General features: G+C 38.8%; 2 protein-coding genes across 2 annotated transcripts in view; one reads left to right on the top strand and one right to left on the bottom strand.

The window, feature by feature from the left end:
• garre1 (granule associated Rac and RHOG effector 1) overlaps positions 1-14079 on the top strand; it is a 29659-nt gene extending 15580 nt beyond the window's left edge. The window contains exons 3-13 of the mRNA XM_081373269.1: positions 473-613; positions 1300-1395; positions 1715-1876; positions 2695-2853; positions 5446-5543; positions 6324-6449; positions 7516-8492; positions 9214-9379; positions 10049-10186; positions 10282-10360; positions 11922-14079. Of these exons, the coding sequence (XP_081229395.1) occupies positions 473-613; positions 1300-1395; positions 1715-1876; positions 2695-2853; positions 5446-5543; positions 6324-6449; positions 7516-8492; positions 9214-9379; positions 10049-10186; positions 10282-10360; positions 11922-12269 (2490 nt within the window). The 3' untranslated portion in view covers positions 12270-14079. The remainder of the gene's footprint in view (positions 1-472; positions 614-1299; positions 1396-1714; positions 1877-2694; positions 2854-5445; positions 5544-6323; positions 6450-7515; positions 8493-9213; positions 9380-10048; positions 10187-10281; positions 10361-11921) is intronic.
• A 1570-nt stretch (positions 14080-15649) lies between these two features.
• ss18l2 (ss18, like 2) lies at positions 15650-17847 on the bottom strand. Its single transcript, XM_081372351.1, has 4 exons — positions 17584-17847; positions 16263-16339; positions 16082-16184; positions 15650-15872 (listed from the first exon to the last, which is right to left on the bottom strand). Exons 1-4 carry the CDS (start codon positions 17650-17652, stop codon positions 15864-15866), a joined length of 258 nt encoding a protein of 85 aa, XP_081228477.1. The 5' UTR covers positions 17653-17847; the 3' UTR covers positions 15650-15863.
• Positions 17848-19828: the final 1981 nt, after the last annotated feature.

Below are 19828 nucleotides of genomic sequence, written 5' to 3'. Positions count from 1 at the left end.
TCCACTTTTTATCTCAATTATCTAATATTTTATATATATATCTATATATCTATATATATAATATAATATATATATATATATATATATATATATATATATATATATATATATATATATATATATATATATATAATTATATATAATTATAATTATTATTATTATTATTATTATTGGCCTTTTTATCTCATAATATGACTAAGCATCACATAAAATTACACAGTATCTCATAATTTCACATTTGTATGTCAAAATTATGACTTTTAATTATTCTTTTCATCTTTCTTCTTACTGTCTTAATTTCCACTTTTTATCTCAATTATCTAATATTTTATATATATATATATATATATATATATATATATATTCAGACTGCATACTACCTTCCTTAACTATTTGAATGAATAAATGTTTGCAGCTGCAGTGTAGCAGGAAATTTTGTATGTTAAAATAGGTGTGTGTGTGTGTGTTTCAGGTGACGGCGTGTCTCAGGGAGCGAGGGAGAGACGGCTGTCTGTCTGGCATTCAGGTACAGCAGCTCTTCTGCTCCCAGAACACCTCCATACCTGAACACCAGCTCAAAGAGCTCAACGCCAAGATCGACAACGCTCTACAGGTGAACACACACACACACACACACACACACACACACACACACACACACACACACACACACACACACACGTTTACCATGCTAATGATAGTTTACTGTTAGTGCTGTAAAATCATAATTAATGAAAGTGAATCTGTTTGTCATTGTAAGTTTTCTTTTTGTGATGACTGGTGGGTTATACCATGTTATCACAGTTTAATTGTGATGATTATTTAATAAATGCTATTATCTAGTATTTACATTTATGCTTTTGGCAGAATGCAAAGCGAGATCGCATTTAAGTTATACGGTATACATTTTATCAGTTCATTCATTCCCGGGGAATTGAAGCCATGACCTCGGCGTTACTAGTGCAATGCTTTACTGTTTGAGCTACGTAATGCTAAAATTACTTTAAAACTATTTTAAACAATAGTTATATCAGAGCTCGTATTAATTGAGCACATTAAATATTTTTACTTTAAGAATGTAATGATCACTTTGTAAGTGAAATCATGATGGTGCAAAACTTAAAATAAAAAGTGACCTGTAACAGGATTGAATGTAGAAACGGAGATCTTTAGTATTATAGGTCCAGAAGTTTATAGTACTATTAAAATTTAAAGGTAATAATTTTGTATTCTGTTAATAATGAGGCTTTTTGTGAGCCCCAGACTGACCCACTGACATTGTGTGCATGTGTGTTGCAGGCGTATAAAGTGGCGTTAGACTCTTTGGGTCACAGTGAATACGCGCTGAAGGCCGGATTTCACCTTAATCCCAAATCAGTGGAAGCAGCTTTGCAGGTATGTTTGCCGTGTGTGGAATTACAGCTTAGTGCAGATTAGAGCTTCTCTCAGGATGTTCATGTGTTCAGCAGTCGCACACATAGAGACACGTGAATGTCCACAGATTTAAATATGCTGCACATATTGTGCTGCACAAATCCCATCTACTTGAATGGGGGAATCCTTCCTCAGAAGCTCTCGAGCTGTTACTTGTAAACATGACTTTGTTGTGTCTTCACAGGCACATGCGTTTGCGTGTTGTTGTTTATTTGGTTTAATTTTGTGTGCATATGAACGGTGTTTGATTATTGCCGTGTGTGTGTGTGTGTATGTGCAGGGCTGCTGCAGTGACGCTGAAGCCCAGCAGGCCGGACGGTTTCACACCACGTCTCAGGCAATCCAGTGTGAATTACCCACAATTCCTGTCCAGATCGGCTCTCATCTCCTCCGAGGAGTTTCCTTCAACGAAAGTGCATCAGATAACCTCAAGCTCAAAACGGTATTCTGTTCTCTCTCAGAACACAATATTATGAATTATGACTAGAGATAAGATCCAGCTGGAAATGTAATCTATGATAGCAAGTACACAAATTCAAAAGGATAAAACTATGTGGGACATGCATGTCTCAGACTGTTGAGACACTGGTATGTGAATCTCACAAAACCTAGTATTTCACATCCAAAACAAAAATAAATATTTTTCATTTAAAAAATTAGGCTTTTTAAAGACCATTTAAGTGCTTTTGTTAAACTATTCAAGATCAGTAAAGTTTTTTTTTTTTTTTTCTTAAAGAAATTAATACTTTTATTCAGCTAGGCTGCCTTAAATTGACCAAAAGTAACAGTAAAGAGATCTATAATGATATAAAAGATTTCTATTTTAAATAAATGCTGTTCTTTTCAACTTTCTATTAATCAAATAATCTTGAAAAATAAACTTTCCACAAATAAAGAAAATATATGAAGCATCTCAAATGTTTTCAACACTGATAATAATAATAAATGTTTCTGGAGCAGCAAATCATCATATTAGAATGATTTCTGAAGGATCATGTGACACTGAAGACTGGTGTAATGATGCAATAAATTACATTTTTACCATATATTCACAAAGAAAACAGATATATTTAATTGCAATAATATTTCACTGTTTTTTACTGTATTTTTTTAAATCAAATAAATGCAGCCTTGGTGAGCATAACAGACCCCAAACTTTCAAACAGTAGTGTCTATTATTTACATTGTATAGTCATTTTACAAATAAAACATTACAGTGAAGAGAATCATCTAATTTATTCAAATGTAATCTCTTCCCAGCATGCCGTGCTGCAGCTGATCAAAGATGCGTTGGATCAGAACGGCGTGGCGGTGCGGGACGACTCCCCCGTCACTGAGGTCCTGAACCAGGTGTGTCCCTCCAGCTGGAGAGGAGCCTGTAAGACCGCAGTACAGCTGCTGTTCGGGCAGGCGGGACTGGTGAGTTTCACATGTTTGATTGACGCCAGAGAGTCTGGTCCACATTGCAGCATATTTTATTGGACTGTCCTGGGTTTAATACAAGTATAATGCTGTTTTATGAAGTTATTTCACTTAAGGACTTATTTAGTAAGATTATGCCTGAAAAGGTTTTGGATTTTTTTTTGGATTTTTTTTTTTTATCAGATGTTAATAAAAAAAAAAAAATTATAATATGATTTGTTGTTTGTTTGCTTGGTTTTATTGTATTTATATGATATTTGTATTTGTGTAATTTCATTTTTGCCATGAAAATAGCCTTAGATGCTGACATGGCATATCTATCCACATTACAGCTTATTCCAGACAGGAACCGGCCGCTTGGACAGGAAGATGCATAAAACCACCAATCACTTCTTTTTTTTTTTGGTGGTGTTTTCATTTATACATTTAGCAGATGTTTTTATAGAAGTCATCTCAAGTCACCTTTATTTATACAGTGCTTTATACAATACAGATTGTTTCAAAGCAGCTTTACAGTGATGCATTTCGGCTGCTGTTCAGTTTCGTTGTAAAGATCATAGTTTGCTAACACTTTATTTTACAGTGTCCTTGTTACAAGTGTTACATGTACCATAGTAATAACAGTAAATTATGCATAATTACATGCAACAAACCCTAATCCTACCCTAACCCTATAGTAAGTACTTGTTGTTTATTAATATTACTTGAATATATAATTACACTGTAACAATGGCATCTTAAAATAAAGTGTAACCATTAGTTCATTTCATCTATAAAGCGGTTCTGCAAGCTGTGACGCTGGTCATAGGGTCTGTGTGGAGGACCGGTCCGGTTCACACGGTCACTGCTGAGGATCTGTGCCGGTGACTGTCGTGCCGACGAGGCCTCACAGGGATTGTCTAGTAGATGCTGACATTCAGGGCTGTGTTTTGGTCGTGTCTAGGTCTAGATGTCCACCGTCTGATCTGGATGTGGACTGGATCCGGCTGACTACGGTAACCTCGAGATGAGGAGGAGACAGACAGACTAATATTAGCGTAGATGCCTTTCTTCTTACGGTGTAACGAGTACATCAGGTGTTATAGGAAGTGTTCCCGGTTCTGGTTGACCTAATTTATGCAGAGTAACAGTCATTTAACTGATTTGAATAATATAAATTGATAATGTGTTGTGTATGCCAGGTTAAAGAGATGTGTTTTTAGTCTGGATTTAAACTGACAGAGTGTGTGCTTCCGAACAAGGCTAGGAAGACTGTTAGATTCTTTCTTTATTTGTGATAAAGCTGATGACTGATTCACATTCAGATCGCTAAACCTCAGAATCATTAGTGTTTCACAGTATAACACATAAATACACACATCTTCATATTTATCTGTACACATGACAAACGCCCAGGAAACGTGACGGAAACCTTCATTATTAGCAACATCATATGTGTGAGAGTGTGTTTATGTGTGAGTGTGTATGTGTGAGTGTGTTTGTGTGAGTGTATGTGTGAGGGTGTGTTTATGTGTGAGTGTGTTTATGTGTGAGTGTATATGTGTGAGAGAGTGTGTGAGTGTGTGTGTTTGTGTGAGTGTGTGTGACTGTATATGTGTGAGAGTGTGTGTTTGTGTGAGTGTATATGTGTGAGTGTGTGCGTTTATGTGTGAGTGTGTCTGTGTGTGTGTATATGTGTGAGTGTTTGTGTGAGTGTGTTTATGTGTGAGTTTGTGTGAGTGTATATGTGTGTGAGAGTGTATATGTGTGTGTGAGTGTATATGTGAGTGTGTGTGAGTGTATATCATTGTGTGTGTGTGTGTGTGTGTGTGTGTGTGTGAGTGTATATGTGTGTGTGAGTGTGTGTGTCAGTGTATATGTGTGAGAGTGTAAAATCAATGACACCTCTGTAGTAGACTGGACACGTCATCATATGATACTAAGTGCCTCAAAGACAACTATGAATTATCAAATTTATTAGATTTGATTTCATAAACCTCACAAATATGAGCAGTAACTAATCCGTCCTGAGACGTGTTCGCAACAGAAGTCTGGAAACTTTCTAGCAACCGATATTAACCAGCATAGTTTTATTGGTTCATTGTCAGCAACGTTCACATGGAAGAATGAAGGTCTGAACTCAAGGTTTTGAAAAAGGCCACCGGCTACAGGAAAATGATTTATGAAAAATCATAAAGCCGTTTCCATGACGCCGTTTCTGTCCTTGTTGTGTGTGTGGTCAGAGTGACCGTGACCTTTGGGCGTGTGTGTGTTGAGTCCCCATCATTTGAGTCACATTGAGGATACACCTGCGCTATTAATAACAATAGCCCACTTCCTGTTTGATAGGAAACACACTCCCTGTTTCAAACTTCACGGCCTCTTTTCAAGAACTGTGGGAAATATTTCATTTGTGTTTTCTGGTGGAAACGGCTTTCTGACAGTGATGAAAAGTTGGTTCACTGGGGCTCTCGAGTGTCCAAGTGTTGTTTGTTTGACAGAAATGATTTATGATCACAGGACGGGTAACATGAATGATTCATTCACTGGCAGAGCTTCATTACAGTGTGTACAGTTATTAACCCTGATGATGATGATGTGTTTGTGCAGGTTGTGGTGGACACGGCTCAGATTGAGAACAAGGAAGCTTACGCCCCTCAGATCTGTCTTGAAGGATCTAAAGTTGTGATCCAGGTTCCCTCCACATGGTGAGTAACTATACGGTAAAGTTTGTGGTAATTATAGCACTAGTTTATTAAATCTCAGCATCACTGAAAGTAATTGTAGATCCACATACTCTGTAGTTTGCAAGAGTTCAAGCTGCTTTACTACATTTACTCAAAGTTGAGATGGCTAATGTTGTTTATGAACAAAATGAATAAAGTTTTCACTGTTATACAGTAGGGGGCACTATTACACATCTTCTGAAAGAGAACTGAATCTCATCAAAACAGGCAAAAAAGGAGCAGAAACGAACGATTAAAGCCTTGATTATGCACGTTGTATTCTTTGGAAAAAAAAAAGATTTTTCTCAGCTCTGTTTAAATTTATTTTATTTTTTTTATGAAACTTACCCATGTTCAAGAGTTAATAAGAAAAGAATGCATGACGCTATAATAAAAACACTTTGTTTAAAAGCAGAGGCTCTGTTCTTTCTTCTGATATATTGCATGTTCAGATATTCATACAACAAATATTCTGAGGCCTGTGAAAGTAATAAAATAATTGCTGGCGGTGACAAGACCTTTAACCTCTGTTAAACTGAGTCAATTTAGCTCAAAGCATCTTTTATGCATATAAAACTTAAAGGGATTATATAATTGCTATATTCTATTATTTTTGCAAGAAAAATATCGTTACATTTTTGGTAAATAATTGTTTGTTTTAATTTAATTATTGTGCCATATCCTCAGCAAAGGCTAAACTTTAAGTAAAAAAAATAAAACAATAAAAAATAATTCTTCTGCCTGTTGTGTTTTGTCTGTCAGGTGTCTGAAGGAGGATCCAGCCACGATGTCTCTGCTGCAGCGCAGTCTGGATCCAGAGAAGACCCTCGGCCTGGTGGACGTGCTTTACACAGCTGTGTTCGACCTCCACCGCTGGAAGGAGCGCAAGTCAGTGGCAAACGCATTAGTGCTGCGTAGAAAATGATAGTAGAAAATTATGTATATTATAAATACATGTATATATAATTTGTTTTTAACTAAATGACACTCAACAAATCACTCAAAATTCAACGTTTTCTTTTTGTGTGTGCAAAATATTCTACTAAAATGTATATACTGTACATACATTTAGTAGAAAATTAAATATATGTATTTATAATATATATACTTTTCTTCTAAATGTATGCATGTATATACATTTTAGTAGACTACACGCACTCACTCGCTATCTCTCTCACACACATACACACATTTTATGTGTGTACTAAAATAACTGAAATAGAAATCAAAAACTAGCCTAGAAATCTAGACGCACCCTAGCGGCAGCAAAATGTATTTCGCAGCCAGGTACGTCTAGCAACTCTCAATAAACCTTCTCGCTGCAAAAACCCAGATTGGGTCAGGCCAATCACGTTGTGTATAGAGTAGGCGGGGGCGGGCTTAACATACACGACAGAGTTGCGACGGTTACCTGCTGCTACTTGAAAACAAAGAATGGCGGCTGCTGATGGAGAACAACGGTCTTTCGAATCGGCTTTGGCCGTGACTCTGGAGGACTTGGAGTTAAGTTTTTCTTTGAGAAAAGAGCAAAGAACGGCACTTAAGTCATTCTTAAAAAAAGGAAGATGTGTTCGTCGTTTTGCCGGCCAGATATGGCAAAAGTTGAATCTATCAACTAAGCTCCGCTGTTGGGAAAACACTCTGGTTGGTTGAAGCGCTGTCCTATTGCGTGCAGAGGGAATTTGAAAGACAGCCGTTTATCCCGCCCCTCGGATTGAGCCGTGACTATGGTGAGTTTCCAGACCTAACATCTTGATGTAGGTCTGGCTTGCCAGGCTAATCAAAAACTATATAGACTAGAGACACAAAAAATGACAAAAACAACAGAATAACTTAAACTAAATTGAAAATGGAAAATATAACCATCATAATATTAATCTCAATGACACTAAAATAACACTGATTAGAGAGTGGTTGTAATTCTCTGTTGATTTGTGTGTGTGTGTGTGTGCAGGGAACAGACTTTGCCCACCATTCAGATCCAGCTTCAACGGGACACGACTGATTACGGCGGCCCCGTCGATCTCCCCCCCGGGAACAGCACCAAATCCTCCAGCGGCCTCCCCAAAACCATCTCCAAACTCACCTCACGCTTCACCAAGAAAACCTCGTCCAACTCCAGCGCGGGCGGCAGTTACTCCATCCCAAACACCCCGTCTCGGAGCAGCTCCAACTCCGACGACAAGACCGCACGCCTGCACAGCATCCTTCAGATGAGCAGCATGCCCTGCACCCCCGACCCGAGCCACACACACATCGCCAACGGTGCAGACGAGCAGGGCATGAACCTTCCCACCGACCAGGAGATGCAAGACGTCATCGACTTCCTATCAGGGTTCAACATGGGGAAATCCCAGCAGGCGTCTCCGTTGGTGAAGAGAAGGAACTCGGTTGCGTCGACAAATGCGTCCGACTTGAAACCGCCAACCTCGCAAGTGTCTCATAACGCCGTGCAGACGTTAGCGCAAACCTTACAGCAACAGACACAACAACAGCAGCAGCAGCAGCAGCAGCAACTTCCTTCAACACCAAAACAACAGCAAACACAAACGCAGTCACAGTCGCAACCGACCCTGCCATTCTACCAGCATCTCTTGCAGCCGATTGGTCAGCCTCAGCAACAGCAAGCCCCAGTTTCTCCACAGATTTCTTCCCAGCAGCCCAGAGCTCCCAGTAAGTGGCCCCAGGGTCCGTTGGGCGGCCTGTCACCGATCGGGCCCTTGACGCAGTGGCCCGCTCCGGGTCTGCCCGACCTCAGCTCTGACCTCTACAGTCTCGGGCTGGTCAGCACATACATGGACAGCGTCATGTCGGAGATGCTCGGACACAAGCCCCCGCAGGGACCGCGGAACAACACCTGGCCCAACCGAGACCAGAGCGAGCAGAGTCTGTTTGGGGTGCTGGGAGACTCCATGCCCTTTGACCCTGCAGGTGAGCAGAGATGTGTTTGTAGTGGTTGCCTGTCATTGGTTGAGCAAAACTAAGAAGTTTTAGTTTTAGTTGCATGGTAGAGAATGACTGTTCTGATCTAATTATTTATATATACTTTTAACTTACTTTGACTAAAGAGTTTTTTAATTAAAGCTATACTGAGATAAATTCAAATGTACGATGACAAACAATGCTATATGACTTTAAGAAAAAATAACAAATCTGAATGTTTCAAATAAATAAATGCACACATATACATATATATATATATATATATATATATATATATATATATATATATATATATATACACACACACACACACACACACACACATGCATGCATACATACATACATATGTATGTGTGTATATTCTATACACACACATATTCATCCGGTCACATTTCTATAATGTGCATATTTTTATCTGCCATTTTTTACAATAAATATTATTGTACTTTTATTGCAGTCTTTTACTTTATAATTAGTTGCTCTGAAAGAATGCATCAAATTGACAGTGCAATTTTTTTGTAATGAATTTAGAATTTATTTGAATGCAAATAGCATGCAATAATTGTCATATGTAATAAATTAATTGTTTTCTCACTGCGAGTGGAGTGTGTGTGTGTGTTGGACTCCATTATGTGTTTCTGCTGTGCTGGACAGTTTAAACAAAGAGCAGGACTAACCCCACACATCTCTCTGTCTCGGTCTCGGTCAGTGGGCTCGGATCCAGAGTTTGCTCGTTATGTTGCCGGGGTCAATCAGGCCATGCAGCAGAAACGCCAGGCTCAACATGTCCGCCGTCCCAGCAACCCCCGCAGTAACTGGCCCCACCCCGAGGAGCAGCACAGGGGCTGGGCACACCCTGAATACTACAGCGAAGGGTGAGTGACACATGACCGGTCACATGGTGCTCGCCGTGAGTTATTTCAGGTGTCCTGTAGTGGAAACATTGACCTTAATAGTTTTGGATGTTGATATGTAAGGGATAATGTAAATCCAGCCGGTTGTTCTCTCACAATAAACCCCCGACTCGAAGCGTTGGGGTCACCATCAGCCTGAAGGGGTTTATTCTGAGATAACAACCGGCTGGATGTACATTATCCTGCTTATTACACGGCTACTATATAATTAGACACGAAATAGTGGTTGAAATATTTTGTTAGGTCTTTAAACGCAGAGCTTCCGCGGAGAGAGACGTTGCAGCGCAGCAAGTTCAAACTAGACGGACATATAAGAGAAACAATAGTCACAAAATGGCGGCAGCTGCGTTTGTATGAAACAAGAGAGAGCGAGTCCATGATACTGGACGGCATAGTTAAATAACTGTACACAAAATATTGATTAGACTGAGTTTTAATGTTTCATTAGCTCTCTAAATGCAAAACTTCCACAAATAAAAAACATTTCTAGTGCTGATGACCCGGATGAGCCTGTGTTTCTGTTCTCAGCGGTTGTTATCTGGGAATATTATACCGTTGGATGGTGCGATTGGCCAATCAGAATCAAGTATTCCACAGAGCTGTGTAATAAAGATGTTTGTATTTGAGCAGGGAGGCGGTCAACAGCGGCTGGTCAGCCAATCAGGGGGATTCAGCCAGTTCGAGTGACGAGACCTCCTCGGCCAATGGGGACAGTCTGTTCTCCATGTTCTCTGGGCCCGACCTGGTGGCGGCTGTCAAACAAAGACGGTAACAAACATTTGATTTGTTCGTCAGAAACTTTTATCGGAAATGATTCATGTGTTTGAGATGAGTGTGTTGCTCATGTTGAGTGTGTTTTGTAGGAAACACAGCTGTGGTGAACAGGAAGTGTGTACTCTGCCCTCTCCTCCACTGCACCACACCAGTGACGACAGTAACCAGGTAGAAATCAAACACACATGTTTATTCCATAAGAGTATGAGATGGAGTTTCACAGTAGGTGCTTTCACATATGCAGCCGTTGCTGTAAATAGAATGTATACATTTAGTTATAGAATGTTTAAAAAATTTACGTTTGGATTATAATAATTAGTTACATTTATATGTAGCGCTTTTCTGGGTACTCAAAGCGCTTTACATGGAAGGGGGGGGGGGGGGGGGGTGTCTCCTCAACCACCAATGTGCAGCTCCACCTTTATGATGCGACGGCAGCCATATTGCGCCAGAATGCTCACCACACACCAGCTTACTGGTGGAGAGGAGACCGTGATGAAGCCAATCAGTATATGGGGATGATTAGAAGGCCATGATTGATAGAGGCCAAGGGGCAAATTTGGCCAGGATGCCAGGGTTACACCCCTACTCTTTTTGAAGGACATCCTGGGATTTTTAATGACCACAGGTAGTCAGGACCTCGGTTTAACGTCTCATCCGAAGGGCGTGCTCTTTGACAGTATACGGTCCCGATCACTACACTGGGGCGTTAGGTCCCACACAGTCCACAGGTGAGCGCCCCCTGCTGGCCTCACTAACACCTCTTCCAGCAGCAACCTGGTTTTCTCAGGAGGTCTCCCATCCAGGTACTGACCAGGCTCAGCCCTGCTTAGCTTCAGTGGGGAACCAGTCTTGGGCTACAGGGTGATATGGCTGCTGACAAATAATGGGGTGGAGTGGAGTGGAGTTTTTTGCACGAGTGCACATTTTTTCCCCAAATTAGTAGTAATATGCTATATTTTTGACTAAGCCAGATAAACATAATTTCTGACAAATGATGTCACGTCAAATTCAGTGTGGCGTAACATGCAGGATGCCAGAAAGTTCACAGAAAGGACTCTAAAGATATGATTTGATTCTGATCATGAATATAACTGTGACATTTCTGAGAAACTTTTAAACTAAAAACTTTAAAATGCAGATGCAAGTGCTGGGCAATGATTAATCGCTATTAATCACATCCAAAATAAAATTCTGTGTTTACATAATATATTGTGTGTGTACTGTACATAATTATTTTGTATATATAAATAAACACACATGCATGTATATATTTAAGTAAAATGTGTTATTTATATATAAAATATTAATATTTAAAATATACATGCATGTGTGTGTATTTATATATACAAAATAATTATGCACAGTACACACATATATTATGTGAACACAAACTTTTATTTTGGATGCGATTAATCGCAATCAATCGTTTCACAGCCTATGTATACATATACGTACATATACACATACACATACACACACACACACACACACACACACACACATATATATATATATATATATATAATATATATATATATATATATATATATATGCATACAAAATAATTATACACCGTACACACACACATATATATATTATGTAAACACACTATTATTTTGGATGCGATTTAATTGTTCACCTTCTTGAACATGAATATTTGTCATTGGGCCTTCGGCACACTTTGATAGTTTTGCTCCATATGTGTGTTGTGCTGTTTGTGTTACAGGACAGCAAAACTAAAACATGGCCTCCTAAAGCCCCATGGCAGCACTCCTCGCACACCAACACCATGCCCAATCCCAGCTCTTCCCTCTACCAGATGACCATCCCCTCCAGCCAATGGGGCGACTCCATGCAAATGCTGCAGTCTCCGGTGTGGTCGACAGCCAATGAATGCCCTCCATCCTCCGGGATCTCTTCTGGCTTCTCGTTCACACCACAACAACAACAACAGCAACAACAACAGCAGCAACAGCAGCAGCAACAGGTTTCCCAGCACAAGATCCTGAGCAAAGGCTTCAAAACCTTCCCGCTCAAACCCGAGCATCGACCCTCATACCTACACCAGTACTGAGCTGGACCCGTGCTGGGAGAGGTCGAACCCAGGGTTTTATAATCCCAACACGGCTTCATCGTAGAAACCCAGCTGGGATTGTTCATCTTGTGGTGAAGTGTGCCGTAAACCTGGTCTAGAGTCCAACCTTGTGAACTAGAAGTGTTTTTATAGGGAAATTTGCATTTAACATAGTGGTTAATAACCTTTTTGTACACAGATGCGTGTCCCCAAACAGAAACGTAACTGCCTTCCACGCTGTCCGAACGATGCATGATTCATGTTAACAAACAGCAGCTAGTCGGACCATTTCACTGGCAGCCGCTTCGATCTCGATTCGTTCGGCTTCGAGTTTACACACGACTTTTCCGATATGCATGGCCAGCGTGCTCACTCACAGCGCACTATTGCAGCCGCATTACGAAGATCCGGGGTCCTGGTTCGCTAACCGGACGTCCCATATAACGATACTGTGTTAAAATAGCTGTAACTGCCAAATGTCATGTGGGACGACCCAGACCGCAGCTCTCAGCTACTGTTCCATAGCTTGTAAATGACTCGGAAAAAAAGACACAAAAAAGAACTATAAATAATTTACTTTTTATGAAGAGGCTTTGAGCAGGCTCGGCAGAAATATAATAATCATAGCAGAGGTGTAATTTGAAAGAAATACACTACTTTTTCAACGTCTGACAGATTTAAAAAGAAAAAAAGAAGAAAAAAAAAGGATGTTAGCAGTAAGTAACTTTGTGCCATGTTGTTTTGAATAGCACTTGCAGATATTTTCTCTAACCAAAGTATTGTTTAGAGGGGGGAAATGGTGCTTGAACTTAAAAAAGAAATGTTGTTTGGGAGCGTAGTAGGCTAGTAGTTATATCTAGAAAGAGAGAGAGAAGAAAAAAAATCCTTTTATGAAAAACACAAACCCCTTCTGTATGGTCTTCATCCCTTCTTCATCGCGTTTGTTTTCCCATTGGCTTTTCTTCAGAACGACACTAACACTTCTCATAAATATAACATTTTATTCCTTTCAAATACAATATATTTCTTGTACAAATATTGACAGTATTAATCTTATTTTTGTATTTTCTTACACATTATACCATTACTCTATAAGTTAGCATAATATAGGCTTAATAATAAAAATAAGTAAAACGTTATTTTCCCAAGATGTGAAGCACATTTTTTTTTCTTCCTGTCCTACAGAGTTTAACTGTACCTTCTTTCTACAGAGGTTACCAAATACGCCATTATAAACACTAATAAATGGTTCTGGTCGGATTGGGATGGATTTATTTTTTTGGGTTATTTTTGAGCCCAGATTCCGTTGGTTTCTGTGGTTTCGGGCTGCATCTTAAAAGCCCAGAATGTTCATTTCGTGACGTTTGCCGATGCCAATGTTGCCTGTATTTATGATATGACCATGTTTTCTGAAAACTAACATACTTACCATGTTTACAGAGAATCGTTTGCTGTATATAAATATATCTTTTTATAGTTCTGTGCTTTGCACAATCAAAAATGTAGGTTCGTTGCTTCGTCCGTGTTTTTCTCCCAAACTGTTTCGGCTTTTTTCTTCTTTTTTTTTTTTTTTTTAAAAGATAAAACATCTTCAATGACCTTGGACTGTAACGCTCAACATTTCTCAGCTGTGTCAAAATGGTTTACTAGTGGCTTCAAAAAAAATTAAAAGGAGTTTAAAAAAAAAAGAGAAAAAAAAGAAAGAAATAATGTTGCCCTGACAGAAGATATGATGGGCGACTGCTTGGCTTATGTTGCTTATTGTTCACTAGAGCTGGCAACTGATTATTTCCAAGTGTACCAGCAATGCAAAAAATAAATATATAACATAACATCTGCTTTCATTTCGTCTTTGACTCATTTTGCATACGAACTGAGCTTTCACATTTCATATCTCCGTAACATTTGTTAAAGCGACACTGTGTAATTTTTAAAGTTGATTCTTAGCAAAAAACACTTTGTTCTTTTTAAAAGTATATGTGCTCATTAATGTGTAATTACTTGTACCAAATCAAGAATTCTCGTAAGTGTAGAATCTGCCATTTAGAATACATATGAGCGAGTCGCTCGAATGGCGGAAGCCATGTTGTGCCTCCATCTTGAAAATACATTAGCCAAAGAGGGACATACCTGGAAATTCAAGCTTTGCCTTTCGTGTTTTAACACTCAGTGACACCGTGACGAGTGTGAGGGGGAGATTACTCGTGACTGCCGGCAGATTTGAAATAATACGGCCACCGTAGGAGTTAAAACGCCCTCGGAATGGGAGGGGCTGGAAAGTAATATCAGAGCCCGTCTACGGAGAGCCTGGCCACTCCTATTGTACTGAATTTTGGTTGTAGTTCCACCAGAATTCCACTGGGGGCGATCGCCCTCGATTGTAGGTTTTGCAAGTTCAACATGGGTTATAGGTCGAAAGTTGAATGAACGAATACTTATGTCCTTTCGATTTCTTACAGGTTGAGTTGTTGTTGCCCATAACACGCTAGCATTCTGCTAATGAACGCTGATTGGTCAGTGAAGACTGATTACGACCAGAGATACCGCTTGATGGCATCGTGGCATCCGCAGCGGGACCAGAAACAAACAAAACAAAAACTCTTCTAGCACGTGTGTTTACCTGTGTCAGCTGTGTCGTGTGTTTGCCTGTGTCAGCTGTGTTGTGTGTTTGCCTGTGTCAGCTGTGTTGTGTGTTTACCTGTGTCAGCTGTGTTGTGTGTTTGCCTGTGTTGTGTGTTTGCCTGTGTCGGCTGTGTTGTGTGTTTCCCTGTGTCGGCTGTGTTGTGTGTTTACCTGTGTCAGCTGTGTTGTGTGTATGCCTGTGTCAGCTGTGTCGTGTGTTTACCTGTGTCAGCTGTGTTGTCGATGCCTCGAGAGAAAAGAAAGTGCAGAGCGTGAAAGCACCAAAGTGACTGAAGGATTGCCGTAAAACAGTATCTCTGGTCGTACGATGCGTATGACGTCATTGACACTTTAAAAGACTTTTTAAAGCAAATAAGTGACTCTAAAAAATCTAACACCCAGCAGAAGTGTGTAATTTCTTTGCATCTCCTTTCGAATACAATATTCAAATTACTAGACAAAAAATTTAATCCTGAGAAAAGTGGATTTTGAGGGGTATAGCTCCATAGACCTCCATTCATCCTGCACTCGTCCTGTGAGCGCCCTCATGTGGAGCCAGAGTGGAACTGCAACCAGTTCAGAAGCCAGAAGTTTACTGAGAGTGGAAGTTCTCCCCTTATTAGACATTCTCTGGTAATATTCAGTTGGTAGTCATAAACAATTTCACCGCTAGATGGGAGTAAATCCTACACAGTGTAGCTTTAATTCATGTTCTCAATTTTCTTTATTGCAGTTAAAAGTCAGAAGGCCAATACAACAACACCAGAAGTACTTCAATGACATGTGGATTCAAAAGGAGTCTGATTTGCATTTTGTCCATAATTGATTTAAACATGGTATTTTATTTATGGCATTTCATATATTCATTATACATAGTATTAAAGTATAAATATTATGAAATTATGTACATAAAAACAGTGTTCCCCAGCAAAGCCATCTGGGATTCCTTTCGGCCAATGGGATTCTGTTTCCTTAAGGATTCTGATTAAAAATATATATAAATAACCAAACAACCAGGTGGGAAAACATTTTCGCAATAACATTTGGTGCCTAAAATTTGCACATTCATCACTTGTATTTACTCATATTCAAATGTACATAAACAACTGAGCTGTTGAGCAATACATTAGTTAATGATACATTTATTATAATGCATTTACAATATTCCTGTAAACTGAACATCAACTGACTGAGTCGTTTGCAGAAGTCTGCGTCTCCTCTGGCACGATCTCTGCGCCGGCATCAGCTATGGTTCCCAAATACACGATGTTCCGGTGCAAAATCTGCTGGTATCTGGGAAGGAGATGAAGTACATACTTCATTAAAAGCACTAAAGCATATGAAGAGAACAAACGCGTGAAACACACGTACTGAACACACTCGGTGGCTCGGCCCTTCTGCAGATACTCTGTGATGCATCTCACCAGCTGATCGTTCTCATCCAGCAGCTGCAAAACAGTGGCAATCAGTTAGTAGATTAACTTCAGGAAACACTTATAAACTTTACATATTATACACTTATAGGTCTGCACTTGAAAGGTAATTTAGTTCATGACCATTTCAAAGCATCTTTCTGAACCGCTGGCTGGCCTATTGACGAACACGGAAGCGCAGATGAAGTAAAGCAAAACACTGATCATGAATTACTTGGCTTATGCTACTCCTAAATCCTACATCATTCGTCGGGTCAGAGGTCACTCTCCCGCCGGAACTAGACTCGCATATGGTCGTTACCGGAAGCCAGTGACTATAGTTCATTATAAAGTTATAAATATGGATATTCTTTTTTAATAAAAACGCATGGCTTTGCTTCAGAAGGCCTTTATTTACCCCCAGGAGTTGTATGGATTACTTTTATGATGGATGGATGTGCTTTTTTGGGCTTCAAAATCTCAGGTACCATTCACTCCCATTATAAAGCTGGGAAAGTCAGGATATTTGTAAATATATCTCTGATTGTGTTCGGTTGAAAGAAGAAAGTCATATACACCTAGGATGGCTTGAGAGGGTGAGTAAATTATGGGATAATGTTAATTTTTGAGTGAACAAACCCTTTAGGTTGTACCTATCTCATTTTTATATATAATATGTGATTTAAACTTTTCACTGAAAGATATATTTCTTTATTTTTCTGAATTTTTCTTTTGTTTTGCATTTCTAATTTAATTTTATTCACAAGAACAAATGTCTCATCAACACTGTCGATTCTTTCATGTTAATTTTCCCATAATGTAAAATCTCTTATAAAATCAATTTAAAATAACACATTTATTATATTATCTGCCTTACTTTTGTTTACAGGTGCGACTCTCGAACTCTCGCGTTCACACTGCAGCAAACAGAAGTGGCGCGAACGAACATGTTTTTAAACTTGCATGAACGCGCACAACGGACAACTGACGAGAGCAGCTCCGATGAAAGAAAGAGACTGACTGGATCAACAATGTTTATATTGAATTTATCTAATATCTGCATCTCCGTAAGTTACCAAAAACACACAACAACACATACGAGACCCACATAAATGACGTAACTAACGTTAGTTGTCAGCACGGGTCCGTCACTTCCGTGAGTCCTGAAAACATAGCTGAGGTCGTTTACGTTATAGAAACTAAAGCGGTCGTTTCTCCCATAAATAACCGAACTGTGTGTGTGTTTGCGAATTAAGCACCGAGTTCAAATGTTTACTCACTCTTTGAATTGTCTCCTGGTTGATTTGCGCTTTTCCGCGCTGCCGTTTGGGAACAAAAACAACAGACATTTTCACGGCCTCGAAAACTCAAAGCACCGATGCGCCTCACACAGATATATTCCGCTCAAAGAGCTTCTGCAGATGAAAAACCGCTCCAGAAATCGATGAATATCAACATTTTATTATGTGACCAACAACAGTCTCCATCAGAGCGACTCGTTTCTTCTGTGTTGTTCGGATCGTTTAGTGACTCGGTTCATTACTGACCCCTGCGGGTCATTCTGCAGCACTGACGCCTTTTCTCTTGCAAATCACTGCAGTTTAGTCAATATGCAATAGATCATCATCATACCTAGAACAAATGTAAAACAAGCTCACCAAGTTGATACAAAATACTATACATATGTATGTATTGCATAGAGCTTTGCTTCTCTTTTGTCATCAAGTTAAAATAGCCTAATTTAATAGAATAAAAATGCTAAGATGGCCTACAACATGTAAACTGACATCATATTTCTTAAGCTCTGCAACTGTCTCTGAAACAGGATTTACATAATTTAAGAGAAATGTCGGAGGAGCTTGAGTTTGAGAAACCCAGCGGGGTTTGTTTGAACCATGAGAGTTATAATTTACTCACCCTCATAATTTACTCATCCTCAGGTTGTTCCAAACCTGTATAAATTCCGTTGTTCTGTTGAAAACAAAGGAAGATATTTTGAAGAAAGTTTGTTAAAAAATAAATTGTGACGTACAATTACAATCCCTTCACGCTCCACACAAGTCCAAATAGACCTTATTGGGGAGGGGGGAACAAAAGCACACAAGTGCCAAGTGCCCTAAAACAACACAATTTGAAGATAAAACTATGCAGCACAGGTATACAAATATAAATGTATTTTTGGTTTACTTTGAGTACAGTTAAAATCAATTTAAGTGTTAGTGCTAATCAGTACATTTATATTAGTGTACTTAAGCACCACAGTTGGCAAAATGTACTTATAACTAGTAGCATCAATTATTAATATATTTTTAATAAGTCAATTTAACTTAAATTTAGGGTTACTATATAAAAGTCTAGATTGAACTCATTTTTAGAGCATTCAAAGCACACCTTTAAGAAATACAGTGATAAAACTCCTCTGTATATTTTTGCGGTAGTATACTTTATTTCAATGCACTACAAATCAATTTAAGTATTAGTGGTATTTAGTATACTTTTTCAAGTGCACTGAAGTACTACTGAAGTATAAATATACTTTTAATTAGTGTATTTATAGTGTATAACTTAATAATAATAATAATACATTTTTAATTAGCACAAAAAAAAATAAGAATGTAGCCTACTACAAAATGTACTTAGTTGTATTTTTTTTTTTTGTGCATTCAAGTATACTTTATTCACCTGGGTTAGGGTTAACCACCATGATATGACATCACAGATAGGTCCCCTGGCTCCCAGCATGGCCGGCCCAAGCCTTTATGGGGCCCTAAGCAGAATTTTATTTTTGGGCCCATGGTGCCACCAATATAGTCGTCAATACTTGTCAATACTTGATTATTCGCAGACTACAAAACACACCCATTATCAATGTTATTAGTTGTAGCTGTGTTGCTTACATCAGTGTGTGTCTGGCATGTTTTTACCCTTCTACGGTTTTAAATTGTAACAGTAGCAAACCCAAGCTAACTTTAGATAAACAGTATCTTCTTTTATATAAAAAAAAATTGAATTACAAAACGACAATATTAAATTAAATACTTAAAGCTACAATATGTAATTGTTTTCGCCGCTAGGGGTCACTAACCTCTTACAGTAACAAAGGCGTATGTTGATGACGCATAAGCAGAATTATGGATCTTGTCGTCATACTGATGGATCTGTGGTATGAAGCAGGGCATGATTGCTAATGAGAGACAGATATCATATAACATATTTGATTAAAGAATATAAGGGCACATGAATTTTTAAAAATTAATGAAGTACACAGAAAAATCATTTGTAAAAACACTACAATATTACATATAAAAATACGAATTGTAAAATTTGATTTCATGGCGACTTTAAACTTGTGAGGTAACGCAGCGCTGTTTCACTTGGTCTACACTATCACACTAAACTGCATTTGAGTGTGTTAAAGTTATAATGTTATTTTATGTGTTAGTTTGTCTGTATGAGACTAGCAGTGAGCTAGCCTGGCTCCACCCTCCAACGTACTTTCGCTCCATTTTCATTTTCCGTCAGTAC

Source organism: Scardinius erythrophthalmus (assembly GCF_964197995.2).
Source record: "Scardinius erythrophthalmus genome assembly, chromosome: 8".
Classification (NCBI taxonomy): domain Eukaryota; kingdom Metazoa; phylum Chordata; class Actinopteri; order Cypriniformes; family Leuciscidae; genus Scardinius; species Scardinius erythrophthalmus.
This window is presented reverse-complemented; position numbering and strand designations above follow the sequence as displayed.

What these genes read in the sequence shown, in the direction of transcription:
- ss18l2 (XM_081372351.1), bottom strand. Translation starts at nt 17,652, where the DNA reads ATGTCTGTTGTTTTTGTTCCCAAACGGCAGCGCGGAAAAGCGCAAATC. An exon ending in ACCAGGAGACAATTCAAAGA is followed by an intron (nt 16,340 to 17,583) that starts GTGAGTAAACAT and finishes ACTGTTTTGCAG; the next exon opens with CTGCTGGATGAGAACGATCA. An exon ending in CGAGCCACCGAGTGTGTTCA is followed by an intron (nt 16,185 to 16,262) that starts GTACGTGTGTTT and finishes TCTCCTTCCCAG; the next exon opens with ATACCAGCAGATTTTGCACC.